The sequence below is a fragment of the Helicoverpa zea genome, chromosome 26 (genome assembly GCF_022581195.2).
Source record: "Helicoverpa zea isolate HzStark_Cry1AcR chromosome 26, ilHelZeax1.1, whole genome shotgun sequence".
NCBI lineage: Eukaryota > Metazoa > Arthropoda > Insecta > Lepidoptera > Noctuidae > Helicoverpa > Helicoverpa zea.
This window is the reverse complement of record NC_061477.1, coordinates 828,966-853,594: the sequence shown is the minus strand read 5'-3', so window position 1 is coordinate 853,594 and position 24,629 is coordinate 828,966. Positions and strand designations below refer to the sequence as shown.

At 33.0% G+C, this 24,629-nt stretch overlaps 2 protein-coding genes across 3 annotated transcripts in view; one reads left to right on the top strand and one right to left on the bottom strand.

The window, feature by feature from the left end:
* The window catches only part of LOC124643106 (EH domain-binding protein 1), a 50,663-nt gene extending 29,606 nt beyond the window's left edge, over nucleotides 1–21,057 (top strand). For both annotated transcript variants that reach the window (XM_047181962.1, XM_047181963.1), the window contains exons 13-25: nucleotides 2,871–3,081; nucleotides 3,614–3,740; nucleotides 4,549–4,679; nucleotides 6,217–6,372; nucleotides 9,550–9,632; nucleotides 10,163–10,254; nucleotides 12,312–12,410; nucleotides 12,797–12,930; nucleotides 13,376–13,507; nucleotides 14,595–14,680; nucleotides 15,053–15,176; nucleotides 15,836–15,900; nucleotides 16,258–21,057. In XM_047181962.1, coding sequence (XP_047037918.1) covers nucleotides 2,871–3,081; nucleotides 3,614–3,740; nucleotides 4,549–4,679; nucleotides 6,217–6,372; nucleotides 9,550–9,632; nucleotides 10,163–10,254; nucleotides 12,312–12,410; nucleotides 12,797–12,930; nucleotides 13,376–13,507; nucleotides 14,595–14,680; nucleotides 15,053–15,176; nucleotides 15,836–15,900; nucleotides 16,258–16,336 — 1,519 coding nt within the window. In that variant the 3' untranslated portion in view covers nucleotides 16,337–21,057. The remainder of the gene's footprint in view (nucleotides 1–2,870; nucleotides 3,082–3,613; nucleotides 3,741–4,548; nucleotides 4,680–6,216; nucleotides 6,373–9,549; nucleotides 9,633–10,162; nucleotides 10,255–12,311; nucleotides 12,411–12,796; nucleotides 12,931–13,375; nucleotides 13,508–14,594; nucleotides 14,681–15,052; nucleotides 15,177–15,835; nucleotides 15,901–16,257) is intronic.
* A 2,447-nt stretch (nucleotides 21,058–23,504) lies between these two features.
* The window catches only part of LOC124642978 (protein stum-like), a 75,592-nt gene continuing 74,467 nt past the window's right edge, over nucleotides 23,505–24,629 (bottom strand). The window contains exon 11 of the mRNA XM_047181805.1: nucleotides 23,505–24,421. Within this exon, the coding sequence (XP_047037761.1) occupies nucleotides 24,333–24,421 (89 nt within the window). The 3' untranslated portion in view covers nucleotides 23,505–24,332. The remainder of the gene's footprint in view (nucleotides 24,422–24,629) is intronic.

Genomic DNA, 24,629 nt, shown 5'->3' with positions numbered 1-24,629 from the left:
TTAAATTCACAATTAATTAAGTTGAATAAAAGGCTGTAAGCTTGATCAGGATTATCATGATAGGGCAATTCAGGCAGTTTTTCAAACAAGTTATTTTTAAATTGTTCCAAGCGATGTTTGTTTACAGGAATAAAACTTACATTTTTTCTCAGAGCTCTGTTAGTTTTCATAGGAAAAATAACTAATTGACCAGAGTGATCAGAATCCAACACATTTAAAATTTGTTTATTTAAAGGTTTTAAGTTTGTAAAAATGTTGTCTATACATGTAGCACTAGAGCTAGTTATTCTAGTTGGCTCGAGAAATGTACTGTACAAGTTGTATGATTTAAATAGAGTTATAAAATTATTAACAATAGCAGTATTTTCCAGTATATTAATATTAAAGTCTCCACAGACGACAACTGTTTTATCAATGGGTCATTTATTTATTTAGAACATATCATTTACATTTTTAAATATTAAATATAAAAATAAAAAACATTTAAAAATATAAAAAATAGGTTGCCACCGATATCGGGCACAGGGTCCAAGGTACCGGTGGTTAGGGTCCCAGAGACAGAAACCTCCTCACAATACGTGCCGTATCAAGGAGTACTGCCTTCTGAATCAGTCCCTTGATCCAGCCGCCCAACGAGAGCCTCCTGAGGTGTTCGTCGAGGCTCTTGGCTATTAAACCATTGGCCGTAACGACAATCGGCACAACAACAGCCGTGTCGACACTCCACATGGCGACAACCTCGTGCGCTAAGTCGAGATACTTTATTTGTTTCTCTTTCTCAGCTTTCACAAGGTTCTCGTCATGCGGAACGGCGACATCGACTATCATCGCGCGGCGCGCTAATCGATCTATCACCACAATATCAGGCTTATTGGCTACAATAGTCCTGTCAGTGATGATAGATCGATCCCAGTACAACGTGATATGGTCCTTTTCGAGAACTGGGTCGGGCGCATACTTGTAGTACGGTACCTCAAGGTCTACAAGGTTGTATTGCAGAGCAAGCTGCTGGTGGATGATCTTGGCCACTTGGTTATGTCTGTTATTATTATTAGAAATTTTGAATAATACATCTTCCAGATGCTTCTCAAAAATTGTATATGTTGCACATGGGGGCCTGTATACACTCATTACAATGAACTGCTTAAGCTCAACGCATGATATCTCAATTACTCGCTCAACAGAAAGGTTCACAATATCCTTCCGTTCTTTGAATTTAATGGTATTGCGAAGAATTATTAGAGAACCACCACGTATTATTTTACTCTGCTGTACGAGCTGCCTACACAATGGTCCTTGAAGCTAAACATGAACTGATGCTCTTTAAGCCAATGCTCAGTTAAACATAAAATATCTATATTATTACAGTTCATGAACAACTCCAATTCCAATTCTTTACCAATCAAACCTTGAATATTTTGATGGAATATATTCAGATTGTGTTTGTTTCTAGAATTTATACTCAAAGGGTTTGATGGATCAGAAGTGACAACATTTTTTGCGGTATTTAATTGTACATTTGAAGATATAATTGTATTTATGTCACAATCCAAAATAATCGATTGACTATTGCTAGAGATTGGCTCTATTGTCTGGTGGTGGAATTTAAATCACTTGGAACTAATTCCAAGTTCTGTGAAAAAATAAAACTAGACTGCTGAAAAGGAGCAGTATCGTTAGCCAAGCATTTGGCTTTGTTATAAATACAATAAAATAGCGATTTTGCTATTTGTTCTTTATAAAAATTACAAAGATAATAATTATCTTTTCTCATAAAATAATTATTACTAATGAGTACATTAGAGTCAATAAAATTGAATTTTTCATTATACAATGTCATAGTTTGTATTTTTAGATTGCATTTATGTCTATATTTGTTTTCTGTCTGCGACAAGCCCTTGCCATAGGGAAAAGCATACAAAACTATTTTCTCTACGTTTAATTGAGATAAACACTCAAAGTATTTAATAACTGTTTTAATAGTGGCATTTCCTCTTCTCCCAATTAGTACAACCAGAGTAGTAGTTGGACAGTAACTACTGCTTAGTATTTTATCTAATATTTGTTCATAAGTAGCCTCAGGCATACAATAGTTTATTACCTGGTCACCTAAATGTTGATGTAATCTGTGACACATGTTTTGTCCAATTTCATCGCTATATATTACTATTTTTTTGCAATATTTTTTTTCATTTAGAATTAATTTTATTGGTTTTTGTGTGTCAAAGGAAGTACTTTTTTTACAACTATTTAATTTAATACAATGAGAAGATTGATGAGAACCATCTAACCCTGAACAGCCTGGCAGATCTTGTTCACAACCTGGTGTTCGATTGTTTGATAGAACATTAAATAAATTTAATTGTTTTGATTTAAAAAAAATCGAAACTTTTAATGTCTCCGTGTTAGTCTAACCCACCCATACGTCAGCATTTAGTGGCGGATTGCCAAAGAAATCCTTCACTAAGGAATGACTTTCGTAACCATTAAATGTTTCTGAATGCGGGGGTTACAAAGGAAAGGAAAGTACTATCAACAAAATATAAAATTTACAAAAACCAACGAAAAGGACTATTACTCTTGAGTACTGCAAATGTCAGTTATTTGTTTTTGAAAACATGTAGGTTTTATAAATATACTACACTAGCCGTTTTCCCGCGGTTTCACCCGCGTCCCGCGGTAACTACTGCCCGTACCGCGATAAAATATAGCCTATGTTACTCGTGGATAATGTAGCTTTCGAATGGTGAAAGAATTTTTAAAAACGGTCCAGTAGTTTTTGAGCCTATTCATTACAACCAAACAAACAAACAAAGTTTTCCTCTTTATAATATTAGTATAGATATTTAATTTTACGTCTTACTCCCCAGTTCCCAAGACTCGCAAGAATCCCGCAACTCCCAAGACCGCTCAAGCCCGGACAAGCCCAGTTCCCCGGGAACATTCATGGCCCCGGGAGTCCGGGACATGTTTCTGCAGCAATCCAAGACTATACTCGGCAAGATGCTGTCTCCGGCGCGGGATTTGAGGGCTGAGAAACCTACTGCTAAGTGGTTCGCTGATCCTTTGAAAGTTAATGAGGTTGGTTTAGTTACATTATACAGTATTATTTAAGGAAATGTGTTTTTTGTAGTTAGTAATGTTATTGTAAATATGTGTATGTAACTCCGTCGGGCTTTCAGACAGACAGAGATACATATGTTATCGATACTTAAAAAAATATTCGCTATCGATATATTTCTTCGAATATCTCTTATATTCCTTTGAATATCAATTATATTTTTATTGAATATCGATTATATTTCTTTAATAATCAATGATACCTATTTCTTTAATGATTAATCGATGATATTTCTTTAAGTATCGATTTTTTTCTTTAAATATCGATTATATTTTTTCAGTTCCGATTATTATTATTCGAATATCGATTATATTCCTCTGAATATTGATGATATTGCTTTGAATATTGATAACCCGTCTTTGAGTATCGATTATATACCTTTGAATATTGATTGTTTCTTCGAATTTGGATTATATTTCTTTTATTATCGATTATGTTTTTTCGAACATCGATACCAAACATTTACTGTCAACTATCATGTTATTCCACCAGCCGCCCCCAGTCCGGCCTGAGAAGCTGATGACTCGCAAGGAGTTGACAGACCCCTTCGGCTCTGATGATGAAGAGGAACAACAGGAACCGCCTCCAGCTGTCCAGAATAATGGCAACACCGATACAGGTATTTTTTGGAACCGTGCAACTAGTGTGACGTTTCATGGGACCCTGCAAAAGCCTATTTGAAATAAAAAATTTGACTTTGACTAAGGTTATAGATATATATCTTTTTTTGGTATTGTATAAGTCGTTAAAAGTTTCTCGATAAGTAAATTTTTCAGAGATCGTGTCGTCAAGGTACTTTTGTTTTTTTTTTTTTACCCAAATGTCAAGAAGGTTAATGTTTTCTATATTAATAGTTTCCTTTATTGAAATTAGGCACCAATACCTAAATAAATAAACTATTTCGATTGGATTTGATTTGTGTCCGTCACGCGATGTTGCAAACATGTAGTTTGACAAAGAACAATGTCAGGTTTCGGCCCACCCAATCAACTTTTAAAACTAAATTCTCACGGACACAAAGTTCTTTACTACAACAATTTAAATATAAAATACTAACTTCTTATAAAATATTTAATATTTAATTCTAGAACTTTTCCAAAAAAAATATCATTTTAATAAGTATTTATTTTGTTTATCGAGTTCAGGTTTTTCGTTTTAATAATTTGGAATAATTTGGTTTTGAGAAGTTCAATGCAAAAGTGGAAAACATAGAAAAGCTTCTGATATTAAACTACACAAAAAACTGTAAGAATTTTCACTGTACATGAAATATTTTTATTGAGCCTAAGTTACTATGGACGTCTGACATTGTTCTTTAAGATTTTATTTTTTAGGAAATATTGATTGCCTTCTTTAATTTATAATGTAAAACTTATTCGTAATTTTAAACAACTTATCTATATAAAACCCGTTTTTACTCATTCCAGCAAAACCCCAACCAGAACAAAAACCCCCCGAACCGATTCCGGACCCCCTCTCGCAGCCGGATCCGGAAGTCCGGGGAACTCCGAACTCGCAGCCGAAGCCCGTAACCCCGGATCTACCGAAACCGACACCGGTAAGACTAGTTGTTAATACAGGAATGGCTTGTTTTGTAGTTCGTAGTGTGTAGTTTGTGAACGTTAAAAGGCGGATTTCTATAAGGTATCTGTCGTTTGTTTTGCGATAAGGGATTGGATGTTGGCATTGTTTTTTTTATAAATTAGTAGCTGTTCCACGCGGTTTCACCCGCTTCTCGTGGGACCTACTGCCCGTACCGGGATAAAATATAGCCTATGTTACTTGAGAAGAATGAAAGAATTTTTCAAATTGGTTCTGTGGATATGGTCCTATTCGATGCAAGCAAACAATCAAATCTTTCCTCTCTATAAATTAGTATAGATGTCAAATTTCTTTTCGATCTGTAATCGCAAAACAATTGATAGATTCGATATGGAAACTCTCAAATTGTAGCCGGGTGGTCTTGTGTAATGTATTATTTAAACTTATGGTTACTAAGTTTCTATCAAAGCTCAGATTCCATAAAAGAGTGGAGCGGAGAAGTTTTTCCTCGATTCCAGTTGTCTTTGCTTATCCCGTTATGCCAGTCCGATAGAGATGCAAAGTATCTTATATCCTATCGTCTTCGCCTTCTTGGCTACCTCCCTAGTTAGTAGTTTAACTAAGACCCAGAATAGGAAGGATACCCAGTCACCCTGGCTACAATAACATCAAAATATACTTTGAAAGATATAGCAAGACGATCAATTTAGTTATTAAGTGTGATACTGACAGCAAAAAAAAGATTTTCATATATAACTGAGAATTTTTTAATTAATTATTTTAACCTTTCATTAGAGTTTTTTGCGTCATACTAATACAGTTCAGTAGTAAATTCATAGTCACATATCTGCAGAAAGACATATATTTTTATCTACATAATATATGTGGATAAACTGTTTAAAAAAGAATAACAGTTTATTCACCCTATGTCTCTTGTAAGAAATTTTATTTTCACTATGGTAATATGGTATTTTTGTGTTGGTATCAAAATTGTATTCTATGGCACAGTTGTCAAAAATATTGTTTGTGTCTGTCAAATATTGGGATATTTCGAAAACTGCAGATATCCAATATAAAATGCTAGTGCGTTGAATACTAGTGTTTTATCTGCCAGTTAATTCATTGAACCATATTCGTGTAACTCTGTACGGTTGGCAATTTAAATCAAAAATCTTAGGAGTTTTAGAGTTCAGATGTATTTAAAAAAAAAACACTAACTTTTGTGCCATTTGTGAGACTGAATAATTTATGTAATCGCACAAAAATATGTATTAATGAAACTCCCATTTGGCTTTACTGCTTTAATCGAATTTTATCCATAGTCATAATTTCTCAAAAAATCCAAAGTGTCGTTTAATTAAACTCCTAAAATTTTACCCAAACTTACTTTGCCAACCGTAAAATAAAAAAAAAACCTTCACCATTTCTTTCCATTGCCATCGACATCGCTTACAACCAATGCCTGTGTTTGACGCTTCTGATTGGACGACGCTATGTAACCCCGCTTCGCTGATTGGTCGATCATCACGCCACCGACGTTTCCCATTGGCCAGCAATTGTTATCACGTCATGATGAGTTGAAAGAGAGAGCGAGGCAGTTGTTAGAAGCTACGAAAAGAGAGGCGAGAGAAAAAGATAGAAAATTGAGACAGAAGGAAAAAGAAGAGAAGGAGAATGGACTTAGGAATGGAGATGTTAGTCCGAAAAAGGTATGAGGTTTTCATTTGCTAATGCTGTAGTTTTGTAATGGTTAAAATATAGTATGTAGAGTAGTTGTAGATTTTAGTTTACATAACTGAAGGTTCTATCGGACATAACAAATATGAAAAAAAAAAAAAAAAAACTTAAAAATGGGTATAGTTTTGTATATTTTTTTATAGAACTTTATTTTCCATATTTTTGTAAAACTATATTATTTTATGTTTTTTTTCTTAAAAACTCTTTTTAATAACATTTACAAGTAATTTTATTTATTCTGTAAAATTCATAGGCTAGCCGCACACACTCAATAATATTGTCAATGCAAGATTGTCAAAATCTTCGTCAATAAAATGATCCCCGCACACTACACAATATTATTGTCAATTTTTCATGGTACAATCTGACTCAGTCGCTCCGCAGCTAGATTCATGTGCGCACGTTGAACATAATGGAAAGAAAGAAAAAAGTCGTTGCATTGAGTAATGCATTAATTTTACTAACTAAAAAAAGGCAATCAAGAAAGAAACGATGTTCATCATTTGATAAAAACAGCAATTCATAATACGTCCAGGCAGACGGGACGTAAACCTCATCGGTACCCTTTCCCGATGATTTCGATTTGTGAATCTTCTTTAATTCTTTCCGAAAATTGGTTCGTAGGGAATTAATTTTTTTCTTTACGTCTTCTCTTGTACTATTTAACTCCAATAAAACTCCAATATTTATAAAGAAATTAAAGCAATTCCTCAACGACAAATGTTAAAACACAACACAGTAAAAGAATACATGGAAGACAAATCCTTTAGTAAATAAAAACTATATAAAAGTACACACATACAAATCATAACACAAACACAAACACACGCACACAAGCGCACACACCCATTCACACCGACACTCACATGTACACTTAAATTAATATGTTTGTAAATATATTGTTAAGTTGTTCAAGCTGTGCGGTTGTGGAATGCGTTGCCCGTAACAATAAGGCAGGCTCAATCTTTAGCAGTTTTCAAGAACCTGGTAAAAAAACACTACCTTTCTAATTTGTAGTTGGGTATAATACCATACTGTTGCAGACTTGTTGTCAAGTTTAATTGGCGACTTTAAAAATATATCATATATGTGTACATATTTCTGTTATATTTATCTATTATATATATAAATATATATATATTTATTATATTTTATTTGTTATTGTTTTATGTATTAATATTATATATACATAGTGCATCAAAACTACCTGCGATATGGTTATTTCCTTTTTTACAATCCATCCAAAGGTTGTCTGTAAGAGATCGCTTTTAGCGATAAGACCGCCCATTGTGTCACCGACTTCAAAATTTTTGTTTGTTCTTGTTGTTTTTTTAATTGGTGTGCATAATAAAGAATATATCTATCTATCTATCTATAATTTAATAATAAGCTAGTATTAAAACTCTCCTACTTCTTTAAGCTGTGCCCTATAGGGTCCATATTGTCACTAATCTAAATGTACCACCTGTTATAACATATATAATGTATAATAACATATATAATAAAGAATTGAGTATTGAGTATTTGATTTGATTTTTTTATAAATATCGAGCAACTTATCAAGCGCATTATTTTTCTTATTCTTTATTGCACACTTAACAATAAATACATAAAAAGAATACAGACAGTTTATGTACAATGGCGAGCTTAACGAATTGGGTTCTCTTACAGCCAACCCTAAAGCCATAGAGAGATTCGATAGTGGTAGGGTAGATTCAAAAAAAAGTGCACAACAAACGTTAATAACCAAACAAAAATATATATATATATATATATATAAAATAATAATATACTAAACATATATATGTAGTAAAACTACACAATACATAAATATAATACATATAAAAATATATATTATATCGGGTGTGTCGTTCACAATCACATTAAATCATATAACATATACTTTATGATATTCTATGGCGAATTGTAAAAAAAATAACCTAATCCATTCAGTGGTTTAGTCACAGGAGTCATTTTTCGTTTTTATAATTTACAACATCATGTGTAAAGCAGAGATAAAGTTAGGAGTATCGGCTGTTTTGATCAGTTGACATCTGTCAGTTTTCAAGGGAGAATTTCAGTTGTTTGTAATGACTGACTTTTATATGGTGTTTCTAATTTTTGCACATTTTTATTCCATTTACTTTGTTTGAAAAAATCATTTTTTTATTTTTACGTATTTTTCTTTTATCTTTGTGTTAATCGACATATATTAACCAGTATATTAATGCATTTCATTTAATGTGATTATGAACGACACACCCGATATATATACATACGAATCATATATATATATATATCAATATATATATCATTCATGTCGAAAAATAGTATTCCTTTACTCGTCTCTTGAATGCACCCAACGATGGGCTTTCGCGTATCGAGTGTGGAACGGAATTCCACAGTCTCACAGCACGAACAGTGAACGATCCATCATAGCGGCTCGTAGTGTGGGAAGGGACACGAAGAAGGAGAGATGAGGAAGTGCGACAAGGTTTGCCTCTCGGGACAAGAAACTCAAAACGTTCCCGAAGATATCTTGGTGAGAGGGGATTATAGAGAAGAGAGAAGAGAAAGGAAATTTTTCTTAACTGTATCACGATATGCTTTGCAGGATGTATTCCATAATTCTGGATAAGTTTCCCATGTTTTAATAAACACTGACAAATAATGTTTTTTAGTAAGGGTACTATCATCAACAGTATCAATACTATTTTCGCTTTGGATACTGTTTTCTTCTTCCATTTTGAACAAATAACACGAACGTCCGCCTGCCTTGAAATCTTTTCCTCAACTAAAATATTGCCGCGCGCCCGCACACGTCAATATGATTGACAATACCCCTGCCTCCCCCCGATATTGACGTGAAAAAATCTGAATTTCTGGATAATCTACAATATTATTGAACAATACCGCAATACAGGCCGCACACACACAATATTATTGACAATACGTACTTTATTGACAATATTATTGAGTGTGTGCGGCTAGCCATATGATCAGTGATTTTTTATCAAGATTTTTACTTGAAAAACTTTATATTTCTGTATAGCACATTTAATTCACTTTAACGCAAGCACTCGATGTTTAAAGCCTATTCACTCAAAAACTTAATAGCAACAGTCAATAAGCTAGTTATCTCTTTCTAGCCAATGACTGAGGAAGAGAGACAGGCGATGTTACGAGAGAGGGCGAGGAAATTAATTGCTGATGCTAGAGCTGGTATTGTTAGGTAAGTTTAAAGTACTGAACATTAAATATATCGTAATATTGATTATTAGTAATTAGTTAATCAAAAGAGTAATATTAGAGAGTAACAAACTAAAACCCAATTGCACCGATAACATAAACATCAGATTTCTTAAAACAACAGTTTCTTATGTTTTTTTGAGTTTCAGTGGTTAAAGTAAACAGTGGTTTTAAGAAAATGTTTATATCGTCGTTGAACTAGGCGTAGGTGCAAAATTATGAATTTAAGAGGCCATTCTATATTCTTACTAAGCGCTCTGTTGAAACGAATTCTTAAAAGATCCGAAAAGTCTACATTCAAAAGGTCAGAAACAAAAGGCTTATTTCACTTTTCCCTCGAAAAAATTGCAATAAATAGAAGCTAACAAATATTCAATTTATTAAATCCCCCTTATATAGCTATCACCCTCGTTTTATTCACAACATATTTATTTATTTTTTTGTTACACAACAGGTATTTTTATTACGTAGTATTTTTTTAACAAAGATTATATGATGTTAATTATACTGTAGTCCCACTTCACCGCTGTCGCCGTCGCGTAACTCCCGCACCGGGACTGTTGAGATCATCAGCAAGCAGTCTGTTATGGACGAAATTGTTGCAGGTAACATATACTACAAAAATTATCAATCATCTTCCGAGCCTTTTCCCAATCATGTTGGGGTCGGCTTCCAGTCTAACCGGATTCGGCTGAGTACCAGTGCTTTACAAGAAGCGACTGCCTATCTGACCTCCTCAACCCAGTTACCCGGGCAACCCGATACCCCTTGGTTAGACTGGTGTCAGACTTACTGGCTTCTGACTACCCGTAACGACTGCCAAGTATGTTCAATGACAGCCGGGACACAAGCAAACATAAAACAATCTTAAGAAGGAGAGAAATTATATTTTAACAATGGCTCATTATAATTGAGTTTCTTATGTTGATCACATTTTTTACCTTCTTGCTTTCCCGTTTATTGCTTAGATGATTTTTTAGTAAAACATTTTTTTTTCTGTTGACGGTCATAAGGAATTTTGTGTTTTTTTTTATTCTAAATAATATACAAACATCTCAATTTTTGTGTAACAATTATAATTTGTATTGTTATACTTTTAAACGGCTTGTGTTTAAGCGCCACCCAAAAAAGTACCTATTTTACTACCAAAAAAATTCTAAACGGTTACCAAAATGGATAAATGGTCACCAAATAACGTTTCCAAAAATATTATTAGATAAAACCATTTTTTCGTATTATTGACTACTAAAAAAATATATGTACGCCTTTAAAATACACTTTAGACCAAATATTATACAGGGTTACTGGTAAGTAGACCGCATCCTTTCAGGAGGTGATAGTATAGGTCAATACGGACAAATTTGACCCTGGGATACACTGGGCAAAAGTTAACCCGTTTCAAGATAATCAAGTTTCAAGATCAGTCGTCTAGGTACACGTATAAATTTTCATTATTAGTCAAAAGTCTCGTTTTTGTGGATTTTTGTGTGTTTTTGGATAGAAGATGAATCATTACATAATAACAAACCATAAAACTGCACAAATCACAGAGGAAATTATAGCGAACAGCAATTACTTTTTTAGTAGATATTTTCTCAAAAATATTACTCTTCATTTTTTTGTGCAGAATACTTAAAAAACATCTACATTTATCTAGCTATCCAAACAGCCACAAAACACACAAAAATCTGCAAAAACAAGACTTTTAACTAGTAATAAAAATGTATACATGTACCTAGACGACTTGTAAAGAAAAGATCTTAAAATTCGATTATCTTGAAATGGGTTAACTTTTGCCCAGTGTATCCCAGGGTCAAATTTGTCCGTATTGACCTATACTATCACCTCCTGAAAGGATGCGGTCTACTTACCAGTAACCCTGTATATTGTCACTACTTAGATGTTACCAATTATGTAATACCATGACTCCTAATTTGGTCATTCTTGTTAGACTAAAAAAGCTAACGATCGCTAGAATATTTCCCAAATACCAATTAATATACTAGGGTTCCCAAACGTACGTCGCTTATTTATTGTTATATGAATTTGTGTGTAACTCAGTGCGTTTAAAATGTAAGCACGCAACATGCAGCAAGCATGGCTTCTGTCACGGCTCCGGCGCTGCGGGGCTCCGGCGGTCCCATGCGAGCTTATCGTCGCAGATGGTTTTCACGCTCACCACCGCAGCTTCGGCTTGCTGGCCGGCTGCGCCGGCCAGCCTCAGCTGCAGCGGCGAGCTTTAAAACCACCTGCGCCTCAGCTCGCAGGCCGCCTCGCCCCTCCGCGCCTACGCGGTTTTGAATTGCACTCTAGGAGTAGGGCAGACAAGACTACGTGGAGTCGGTTTTGCAGCGATTCGTTTTCGTCACTAACTTTGATTTTTGGTAGTAATATTAATCTTTTAGTTGGATAGAATTTGGTGACCATTAATCCATTTTGGGAACCAAAAATAATATTTGTGCGAGATTTGCGATTTTTCTGATGTTATTTTATTTTTTTTGGATCATAACATTATATACTTTAGTGCCCTTTTAATAAAGTCAGTTTATTTTTTTTGGAGTTGTTTATTTTATTTGGTGCCTTAGCTTAGAGTTTTAAAAATATTTTTGGTGACCGCCTAAATTATACCCCTTTTAAACTATAATTGTTACTGATTATACAGCTGGCGGAGTGGAACAATTAGACGCGCTGCTGGGCAGAACAGACTCCTTGCCTTCCACTCCTGGCTCCAGAAAGAGCTCGCTCAGTCCGGATAGATCTGGTAAGTTATTACTAACTTCTAGTTATATGACGCATAATTTGATATTCAATTTTAATATGAAAAAAATGACCGTGGAGTTTCTTGACGGTTCTTCTCTATGGTACTTATATATTTTTTTTGCAATCTTGCAAATAATTTTGATGTTTCATAAGAGCCCTTTTGACATAAAAATTAATAAGCCTTGAAACGCATTTTGGTAATTTACTATTAAGTAAATGATTTCGAAAACATTTATTTGTTAACAAATGTTTTTTTTTTTTTATATAAAGTTATTTGCCAAAGGTACGGCATAATAGCTCCCCGCTAGTACCTAAACATCATTTCCGCCATAAAGTTTGGTGAATACTATACCCTCTATCTTACACATATTATATTTTGTCCAACAGAAGACCGACACAGTGAAGACACAAAGAGTGTAAAATCACTCTCCCTGAGCGGCGAGAGGCGTTCACCACTTCACTCGTTCAGTGCATTCGTCGACTCGCTAGCGCCTGAACATGATAACAATGATACTGATGAGGTAAGAAACCTGACTTATATCTTTATCTGCCTAGCCGTTTCCCAACTATGTGAGGTTAAAAGAGCTATAGTGTAAAATAGTGCATTCAGTGGAAAGAGGCGCTCAATACTTCATTCGTTTGATGCCTTAGTGATTACTCATGAGATCTTATTTTTTAATGAAATAATGGTGATACAGTAATTTTAAGCACACATAGTGTTGATTCGGTGAATGTTTAGAGGCTTCAATGCTAGATGATAAGAATGCTAGAAACTAATTTATTCTGATCATCAATGAAATAGAATATAGTAGTAATGGTTATGTCAATCGATTTTAAGCACATTTTAATGTCGATATTTGACAGTGAGCAATTTTTTGCGCTGCGTTGTCCTATTAACGCCTTAGGATTTTAACTCACCACTGATGGACTCAATATTGATATTTTTATATATTTTTCTTTCACCAGGGCAAAGAAACAGGCTCATACATACAGAGCGAACTGGAAGCGTTAGAAAAGGAGCAATGTGCTATCGACGAGAGAGCCGCCGCGTTAGAGAAGCAACTGCGGCGAGTCATGGAGTGTGCTGACAATACTGAGGTATGTCCGTCCGTCTGTCAGTCTTTCAGTCCGTCAGTTTGTCAGTCCATCAGTCTGTCATTAGGCTCGTGAACCGTGCTATTTAGACAGTTGAAAATTTCACAGAATACGTATTTCTGTTGCCGCTGTAACACCTACAAAAAAAAACAACTCTTGAAATATTTAAGGTTCTTTTAAATATAGTTGGTAATGTATTCAGTAATCTGTTTTGCAGAAAATGTGGAGAAGATTACTCTTATCCTGTATTCAGCCTCCCACTGACCCGGTAACCTTTTTCCTTTCCTTTTTATTCCTTTATCTTTACAAAAAGACCTATTACTTTCCCATTCTGTTCCATTCATCGATATACTAAGCCCATATATAGACCCAGACTTAGCAGGGCTAAGAAGTTTTCAAAAACCTGTATTTCGTTATTAAAAAATATCATCTTTACTGTAATATCCCTGACTGGACAAATTCTATTGATTGTATACGTATATATTCTTTATTGCACACTTAACAATACATAATAAAATAATAAAGACAGTTTATGTACAATGGCGAGCTTAACCCAGAATTGGGTTCTCTTACAGCCAACCTTAAAGCCATGGAGAGATTTGATAGTGGTAGGGTAGATTAAAAAGATTTGAAGATTTGATTGAAGATTGTTTAAAAAATTCTACGCTTTCGAACCTCGGCCTTATAATTTTTCTAAAATAATCAAGTCCTTGTCATTTACTTATTATGTAGTTTTCGAATATATGTGTCAGTTCGCGGTAAAAGGTACCTTATGGGTGTTGGCACTTACGACATTATGTTTTTTTAGTCTAAGCAAGATTGTAGAATTTGTATCTCCAAATGACTTAAGCGCCAAAGTCCATAAGGTACCTTTTGTCATGAAATGACACATTTGATCAATGTAAACATATTCGTAACAATTTATTTAGCATACCCTTTGAAATAAATTCTATTTTGGCGTACTTATCATAGTATAATATTGTATTTACTTCGTTGTACATAGCATTAGTATTAGTAGTCAGTATATTTACTCGTATTATTACTATTACACATAAATAAGTTCAAGTAAATAATTTAAATTTTCTTATAGGAGGAAGATAGACTGATGTCTCAATGGTTCAACTTGGTTAACAAGAAGAACGCGCTGCTCAGAAGGCAGATGCAGCTCAATATTCTGTAAGTATTGTTTATGTACATTGTTTTAGTCTTTTCAGCTTGTGACTTCATCTAGATACAAGAGTTCATATTTCCGTTCCTGTCGTTGTATCTCCTAAACAGATGGCCTAACTGTTAATTACACATTTACGGACAAAAAAGACATAATAATGATTCTTAGCTGATATATATATTATTAGGAAAATACTGGTTGGAAGAATTCTTAAAAAATATTTTGTCTCGTCGCTTTTGATGTTAATGCCGACAAATCAAAGTAAGTCTATAGCTGATGATACATAGAAATATGACTATGTACTTATATGTCGTTTTTTTTACATTTTTCACTCAGGTGATTAGTTTTAAATGCTAAAGTATTTGTTATTTTATCTTCAGAGAGCAAGAAGAGGATCTCAGTCGTCGCTGCGAGCTGCTAGCGCGGGAGCTGCGCCTGTCTCTCGGCGTGGACGAGTGGCGCAAGACGCCCGGCCAGAAGCGGCGGGAGCGGCTGCTCTTACAGGCACGTGTACACAACACGTCACGTAACTAACGCACACCCTCAAACACCACAATTAGAATATTATGTTACAATCATAATACATACACTGAATTTTTAATTTAACATGGTATATGCATTGTTATTTACTAAATTAGTTATACCAATTCTTGGAGAACTTTTTGGTCATACTACCTACTACGCACAACATAACGAAACTACGGAAAAAGCCGACAATACACGAAGTCTTATTACTTTGAGTTACGTTCTATTTGAATTTGTTTTGACTATACAGGGTTAATATGACAATTTTTTCCGTAGTTTTAATTATTTTTGGGATAAAAAATTACCTATATTAAAAATGATATAAATCGATTCAGTAAACGATTCTGAACAAACTAATTTCAGGATGTGCGTTAATGAAGTTACATGTTGTATATGATGATCATCGGCCGCGGCGGCTGTTCTCGTGAAGGAGATCAGCCAGCTGCGCAGGATTTTTTATAGTGCACAAGCATTTGCGCATAGCCCGATGGGACGGCAATCCGACACTCGCGGAGAGATATCAGGTGCAAGACCGATATTAACGTGTTCTCCGATGAACTCAGATCATCATGAACACTAATCAGGACAAATGCTTCTTTTATGAAAAATAAATAATAATTTTAACTTTTATTTTACAGGAGCTGTTATCAGCGGTGAATGAGAGAGATAGATTAGTGCAGGAAATGGATGAACAGGAACGAGCGTGAGTATTATAAACAACTTTATTTATTTTACTTTAAAAATGTTTTTTTATTCAGTTTTCATGTGGTAGATTTTCTACTAATTGTTTCAGTTATATTTGGTAATATTATAATAAGCATTATATTTATCTGACATAAAACTTTTGATCATTTATTATGTGAATTCCAAGTCTTATGACATTAAAAAAATAACTACTTCTCATACCAGAATTCAAAAATAACCTTCGATAAATAGGGTATGTAACACTGAAAGATCGAGTTTACAAATTGGTCCAGTAATTTCCTACTTTACCGCATCCAAACAAAGTCATACATTTTTGATATAAACACCATCTTAATATAAATATTTCTCCCCACAGGATAGCAGATGACGATGCGATAGAGCGCAATCTCTCGCAAGTTGAGATTCAACGCAAAAACAACTGCATCCTACAGTGAACACGCTGTACTAATATACAGGCTGTTCACTTTACGGCAACTCATGATTTTATACAAGTGGAATGAGAATTTGAGTATTTTTTTTTTGCATTTTGGCCGCTATGTTGTTTTATAGGTGTATTAGTTTCAACGTGTTACTAGTGGCACGTGGGAACTACTCCGCGCACCTGGATAAAGCTTGTGGACTTCCTTGATAAGAGGGGTATCTAACATTGAAGGATTTTTTGAATTCGGTTCAGTTGTTTTTGAGATTTGCGCGATAAAACAAGTTTTAGTTTTGAAATCAGTGTCAAAATTAGCATTACCTTAAGCTATTATACGTATATTAATTTGGTCTGCTTTTGTTGCCCTTTCACAAATAAAAGTTAAATGGCAACTTTCTGTATAAAAATATGGACTAAAAGTGACATTTACATCGAAAACAGAAAGTCAAATACTCACTATTTTAATTAAACATTAGTACACTTGTAAAAAATCATGAAGCGTTTACAACTAATATTTATTTATTAATTACTAATTATTATTTTTGTAAATCAACGTGCGATGATTTTCGCAATATACGTTCGCGTCCCAAAAATCCCGTAATTTAAGGAATTCGGGTAAAATTATTATTTTTATTTTTTATTATGAAAACACGAAACTTGTTCAATTAACTGTTTTACTACTTGGTAAGCTTATTTGCTAAATAATACCATTTATACAAGTTTTTTCCAGGTAATCCACACTTGTGTGCATAATGTACGTGCACATTGTGTTTGTATAAGTCGGCGACTTCACCAATAGTGAGAGGTTTTGAGTTTACGCATACAAAGACAATGTGCAATATGTGCATGTATATGTATTTACATACACACACAAGTATGTCTGAACCGCTTTGGTGAGATTTAATATCTATAGCTAGGTATATTGTGAATATATTTGGCAGATTTCAGCAAGTAATAGATTTTTTTATTTCAAAATGAGAGAAAGTGTGTTTTTTTCACTTAGAAAAAGTTATTTCAAGCCTTTCTATAGTTTACGCCAGTTAACTTTGCATTTCTAAAGTAAAAAATTGTGAATACATTTTTCTAGCTATTGTGAAGTTAATAGTAACCAACTTCAGACAAGCAAAGCTTATCGACAATATCTGTACGAACAAATGCGTTCGAAGTCAATTGGCTAACTTCAGAAATGCAAAGTTATTTGACGAACTATTTCAGTACTTGTGTACTTTTACCAAAAAGTGGTAAAACAGACTCTAAAAATATAATAAAAATGGGAAATGTGAATGATTGAAAATTAAATGGATGAGAAGTCAAAATTGTATGAAATTTTTTTCAATGAAATAATTTTAATAATAAAATTGTGCATTATAAATTATTATGGTTTATTCTAAAAGGCTTAATTGGCATAATAGTTATGTTTTATCGTTAAATTGGTTAGTTGGGTAGGGTGTGTTCACACTTGCGATTAGTCGACGGCGATTTTTTATGATAACTTTGTCAATTTTATTTTATGACAAGTTTGACTAAACCTGTCAAACGCAAGCATAATTTTATTGTTTCTTTTATTATAGAAATCCAAAGTTTTGTACTTAAATGGGAATGGTAAACCTTTTGAGAAATGTAATTTATGCCATTGTGTTTTTTCTTAAAAATGAATGTTGTTTGTAAAAGTGACAGAAATTGACTGTTCTCTCACAAAATAAATTTCCTGTAGACATTCATATTTTCTGGTCGGCGACTTTTCGCAAGTGTGTCAAATAATGTTATGTTAAGGCGTCAGTCATGCGATGGATAATACTCAAAATATTGTTTCCTATATATTTTTTATATCTACGAGTATGTTAGCATTTCTCACTGTATAGTTTTTTTGGTTCTAAACTAAGAAACAATGTCAGATATTACACGCGTTGTGATTTATTCTAATTTTTTCAAAACAGCGACAATTTTTTTTGTTAACTTTTTTGTCGTGAATGGTTGCGACTAAAAATCGCAGCGTGTGTGCGAGGCTTTATTTAACGCAAGTTTAGAACCAAAGCTTAGGATAGCATTAACATTATTATATTGTGGTTTAATTTTATTTTGGTATAGGTTTACCAAAGAATATTTTTTTAATTCCTACTACCCCCTTTTTTAGATAGAATGGTGATATTTAAGTACAATTTTGCCATAGTCAATGGATTCTTGTAAAGCTATGGTCGAAAGATTTATTTTGTAACTTTTTTTTATTAAGTAGACATTTTTTTGAAACGATCAATTATTTTTTTAATTTAATGTAAATAATAGCGATTTTTTTAGTTTAATTGATATTTATTTGTACACTCCAATAAAATCTTGCCGTCATTGTTTTTCAGTATTTTTTTAAATCGGAAAGTGAATAAAAAAATTGGGAAAAAGGCCAGCGCAACGTTGCGACTAGTCGTAAGCTGTTTTCGTGCGACTAGTCGCAAGTTTGCGCGGAGCCTAATCGGCCGGTGCTAAATTGTACCACGTGATTCTGTCTTCACAATTTGTGCAATTTTTACTAAACGACGTACGTTTGTCTTATTATTAAATAAATAATGTAAATATTTGATGATGCTGGTTGTTCTAAAGTTACTTTTGAGGTTGAAAACATACGTAAACATCATGAGTTTCTCTCATCGACGTTTGTTTGATATATCTCTTAAAATTTGACACATTTGTACTGATTTGCATTAAACATTTTTAAGTGTGGTTCTACCAGACCACGGGACTTTTTATTTTATAGAGCCCCGGATTTTAAAAGACGAAGGTAGGGCGGAAGCCAACACAGAAGCTCTTCTGAGACAACTTTAATGGAATGGTGACACAAAACCGACGATTATCCTAAGTATGGTTCACGTTACACATTCTATAGTTCAAGAATATTAATAATTTCATTATTTTTGTGAATCATCACATGTATTTATTTTTGTAAACACAAAAATCATACATTTTTTGAGTGAAAATAATCAAAACTAATTCGCATGAAACAAAGTTCAGAATAATAAGTCCTGATTTTTAATCCAATTTCAATCCTTATTTCTTTAACACTAAAGTCGATAATCCCTCAAAAGAACTTTAGAACAGCCACTTACACGTAAGTAATACGATAGTTCGCAATCTAAGGCTTGAGGTAATCAGATGTATTACACACTATTATTATTAATAATAACATTATTACGTAGAAAACATTTGTGTAAATCCAACAAATTTCATGTGTGATGTCACCTTTATAAACTGGATTTGTATCAGAAATTCGTTTCAAGAATTTGTGTCATGAAGGGATGTAGTTACCCGGAATAGTGAAAACAGATAATATTAATAGGTGGGGTGGGAGGGGTTAACTCTACTTCGTAATATAGAAATCTCTCTATGTTCAAGTTAGTTTTTCAATCCTCAGTTAACTTTTATTCAACGAATAAATATGGTGGTTTGACATATTTCTATACGAAAGCTGTCTAAACGTCAAACATATTCTAATGATAAAAGTTATCTTGGGATTGAAAAATCTGTTCTTATTTAAGTCACTTTAAAAGTCTTTTCACTACATTAGCTCAAACATGTAGGTTTTGCTGCTTAGAAACAGTGAGCAAAAACGACTTTTACTCACTAGCGAGACAAAGCATGGCTATACTGATTAATCTCGACTCCCTAATTTACATTTACTCCCTAATGTACTTGCAGCGAAGAACAACTATGCTCATTTGTAACTTAAATAATTATTTTACCCATGCTCCGGAAGGAGGGTTTTGTTTTATGTATCTTTTTGGACTATTGCCGGAAAAAAAATATCATCGTATCCTTAACATTTTTAATTTATTTGTGATTCCTATATTTAATATTATTAGCATAATTTATTATGAAAATTATTTCTAGTAATTTCTGATACAAATCCAGTTTACTATACAAAGTCAACGTAACTTTATATACCGTGGTAGATTTTGGTGTGTTTCTTTAAAACACGCGGATTACACACATTTCACACTCGGGCTAATAAATAACATCCTAATTATTGTATTTGTCACATTAGGACGGCATTAAAATATTTGCTACAGAGGATATTCAAACTTATATCCTAGGAATTATTTCACGTTTTTTTCTCTCTATTACAATTCCATTATGAATTTATCTATACATACTTCATTTAAGTAGGCACTTGCTAACAATATTGATACTTAGGACGTTTTACACAAATACATATTAAACATAAAACTACTGCTTAAAGTAATGATTCAATTTATTAAGTTGCAGTACTTATGTGGAGTTTCTTGCCCGTCCTTCTCCATAGGATGCTACTTTTGGAATGGGCAACTAGAATCAAAGTCAGTAAGATTTTTGACGTTCATAAGTGCTTGTGAAACACTGACCTCTATATTTACCACTGGACCGGCTGTTCCGTACGTTTGACAGCAATTTTTTGTGCCCATTTGAAGCGCCGATATCGTCTAAGCGAGTGTCCACAGGACTAATTTTGACGTATAATTTCAAATGGCTGTGAGAGATGAGAGAAGTGTTTGTTCATTATGTATGTCAATGTAGTACATATATAGATAATTATTTCTTCGTAATTATTATTAGCTGCGTAATTATCAATGTGCAATGTGTGTATTCCGTGTAGATAGAGTAGGTATACACGGTAGTCAGCGCAAGTATTGTAAGCCACGCCATATTTGTCTGTATTCGACGACGCTACTATATCAAATATCGACTAATAAAATAAAGTGATATTGTCAAATTTATGCATCTTTCATTTTACTTACCGACCCTTTTGATTCTTCCTGAAAATTTAGTGGTTATTGAGCAATAATAAATCCAAACTAATATTATAAATGCGAAAGTGTATGTCTGTCTGTCTGGCTTTTCTTCACGCCTAAACTACTGAATTAATTTGTCTGAAATTTGGTACGGACATAATTTGAAAGATGAGGAAGGACATAGGATAGCTTTAATTACAAAATAATAACCCCCACCCTCGGTTGAACTTAAGCAGGTATATACATGATTATTTTTACCATACGAATAGTTGGGGAGAAAATTATTATGTATATATGTGAGTCACGTGTTGTATAGGTAGATATATATGTGTAATTTTGGAAAAGGTGTAACTGTAATTGAATGGGTGAGGTAATGTGTGAGTGAGATGGTGTATGTGAGTGCAATCATACAGTAGTATCATCGGAACTAAAGATGAAAATTATTTTTATGAAGGAATCGGTAAGAGATTTTCAGTTTCGACGAAGTTAAGATTTTTTAAGTATTTTTTAAAATATTTGAGTACAGTTAGACTTAGTTTGAGAGTATTTTTTTAGTTTTGTTAAGTTTATTGTACAGATAATTTCCAAGAAAGCAGTAAAACTTTTAACAAAAAGCAGTTTTGACTAAGTGATCGGGACAAGCATTGACTGTGCTTTTTTGGTGACAAGACGCAGGGTGAATTCCTGCCTAACCGTAAGGATGTCCCATTCCCTATTCCTAGATCTGAAGTCGGATATAAGTAAGGAAGTCCTGCGCCCACCTTACGTATTGCTCGCTGTGCCCTCTCAACTTCAATTACCTATATGTGTTTTAGCATCACCACCCCACGAGGATACTCTATTAAAGATTGGCATAATGCATAGTAGATCATTTTAATAGTTTTGCGATCAGCAAAGTATCTTAGTGTTTTAAATAGGAACGTTTCCCTTCACTACTCTGCTCCGCTCCTATTGATCTTAGCGTGATGAAATTTTTTTTCGATATCCTATAACCTGCCCAGGAGCATAAAGAATAATTGTACCAAGTTTCGTTAAAATTTCATTTTTTTGATACACAATACTTCGCATAGAGCTCAATTTTAGGAGGAGACCTTGGGATAAGTCAAGTAAATAAGTAAAAAAAATAGGTCTACATTGATTAAGGGTGAGCTTTCAAAGAAATATTAGGTCAAAGGATTTTGTTATATTTCGAAGATTTTGTAAATCCTAAAAATAAAACTTAAATAATTCAAATTAAAATCGTCTTTATTGATTATTCGTTGTACAAGCAACTATAATTAATAAACATTGTATAATCAACTTATAACAATTAATAATCTTGTTAATAACAAACAAATTGTACTGGAAGAACTTCTCCATAAATATATCTTACTTACTTTAATAATAATCACTTCGGTATCTTTTCTATAATATTAGGTACAATACCTACTGTATCTTTTTGTATGCACTGTAAACATATTTAGGGGAGATTTCACTGGTGTACGACACAATGTTTCTTTTTCTGACTCGCTCTAATTTACGGTGTTAACAATTATAATAGTCAAATTCAAAATTTTTATTGAACAGTCAAAAACGGCAACTTTCTATGCAATTTAACTAGGTTTGAAAATGCGAACAATGACGTAACCGATTTTTTACATCGAGGTGTATTTTTATGTTGTTGTCTAAACAACATTATTTTAAGATTATTTACTACATAAATGTAGAGGATTTTATTTGTCATATTATCTTTGTCATATTTAATTATAATTTCTACAATGCATACAAAAAGTCGAACTTCATAATCGCTTTACCGAAAATCACAACACTAATGGCCATACCGATTAACAATATTGGAAGATTAACTGAAATACATTTCGTTGTTTCTGCAACCAAAATTGATTTGTTGGATATTACAGGGAACTTGGAAGATCCATTTACAGATAGCTAAAAAAACAACAAAAATATATAAAAATCTAAAATATAATTTCAATATTGTATGTTTCTTAATAAATGAAATTTATGTTCCTGAGATTAGGATGTTCAAACCAACTCTTAATTTTTTTTTAATAATATTAATATATGGATAAGTTTTCCGATGATAGTATCAATAAAAAATGTAGTTTTATTCCCTAGTGTTCTGTCAATATCCAACAAATCCAATTTTGATTGACAAGTTTAAACTAAACCCAAAATACAGTTATTGATACATAGCATTATTTGGAAAATTGTCAAAAAACTACAGTTCGTCGCATATTAGCGGTTATTTTGCTAAAATATCGTTAATTGTGATTGCTACGTTAGAAATATCAGTTTGGTCATATACAAAAGTTCCTTAGGTCTTAAACTTTATAAGCTGAAACTATATGATATAGAGAAAACTATATTAGGTAATAAGTTAGTTGTATGTTGTATATATATTTATTATTAGAAAAAAAAAGAGAAAACTATGTACTTTCAAATTCAAATAACCAGTTAAAGTAGGTTTTAAAAATGTTTTAAATACTGTCGAAAATTCTTTGGTTCTATAAAAGAAATAGTTGGTAGCATGGAAAATTGTGCCTTTTCAATGCAGAAAGACATAAAAAAATATTTTAAATTTTCTTCAATAGCTCGATTTGCTCTATATCATATCAGTGCTCAATTAAGTGTTTAATATTAATAATACTATTTATAGAAGCACTTGGGGCCCATATTATACATTAACATTAATTCTAAGAGTAAAAGTTAAAAATGACCATACGGTCGGAAAACTTCGTATGGAAGTTAAGTTTGTTTCGGACAAAAACCGTTAATTTTGAACGGTTAAAATTCTGACCAGCAGATAATTTTAAAATGTTTCACCATATATATTTAATTTTAATTTTACATAACATTTTGGAACATTTTTTTCGCATTTAAACTACGTATTTCCTTTTAAAACAATTTTTACTTATTTTAATATTTCCAAAATGACAAAACTACCCTATTTATTTACAAAGTTTAGAATGAAAATCGAATGCGTCTCGTTGGCAGTACTGACCTTCTTAATGCATAAATGTTTCAATAATTGTGAACAATTTAACTTCACTTTACAATTAGGAATACTTTATTGTGATTTTATCGATATATTTACAGAGTTAACTGTAAAAAAGTTAAGAGGTTAACTTATTGGTTTTATACTTTCTACAACTTTTCTTTTTCAAAACTTTTAACATTTTAGTTTTCGAAAATTATAACACTTTGTAGAAAGGATATAATCAATGTTTGTTTAGCAAGAAAGCGTCATGTCATGGTACGTTACGCTCGCGTGTGGTTGTTGGAGGTGACGGGTGGCGCGGCCTCTGCTTCGGCTGCTGCCGCCTCTCTTTTTAGCTTGCGGTATTTACCTGAAATTATACAAAATATTTGATTCATTTATTATGCAATATAATTTATTTCAAAATATATATTTGCTCTAGGAGTGTTTATAATAAAACTGAAAACTTTAAAATAAAGTATCGATAGGTAAGTAAAACGTTACGTTAACCCCCGCAAGTAAAAGTTAACCTTAACACAATTATTTAAGCTGTGGTCCCATTTGGGCGCCAATAACAG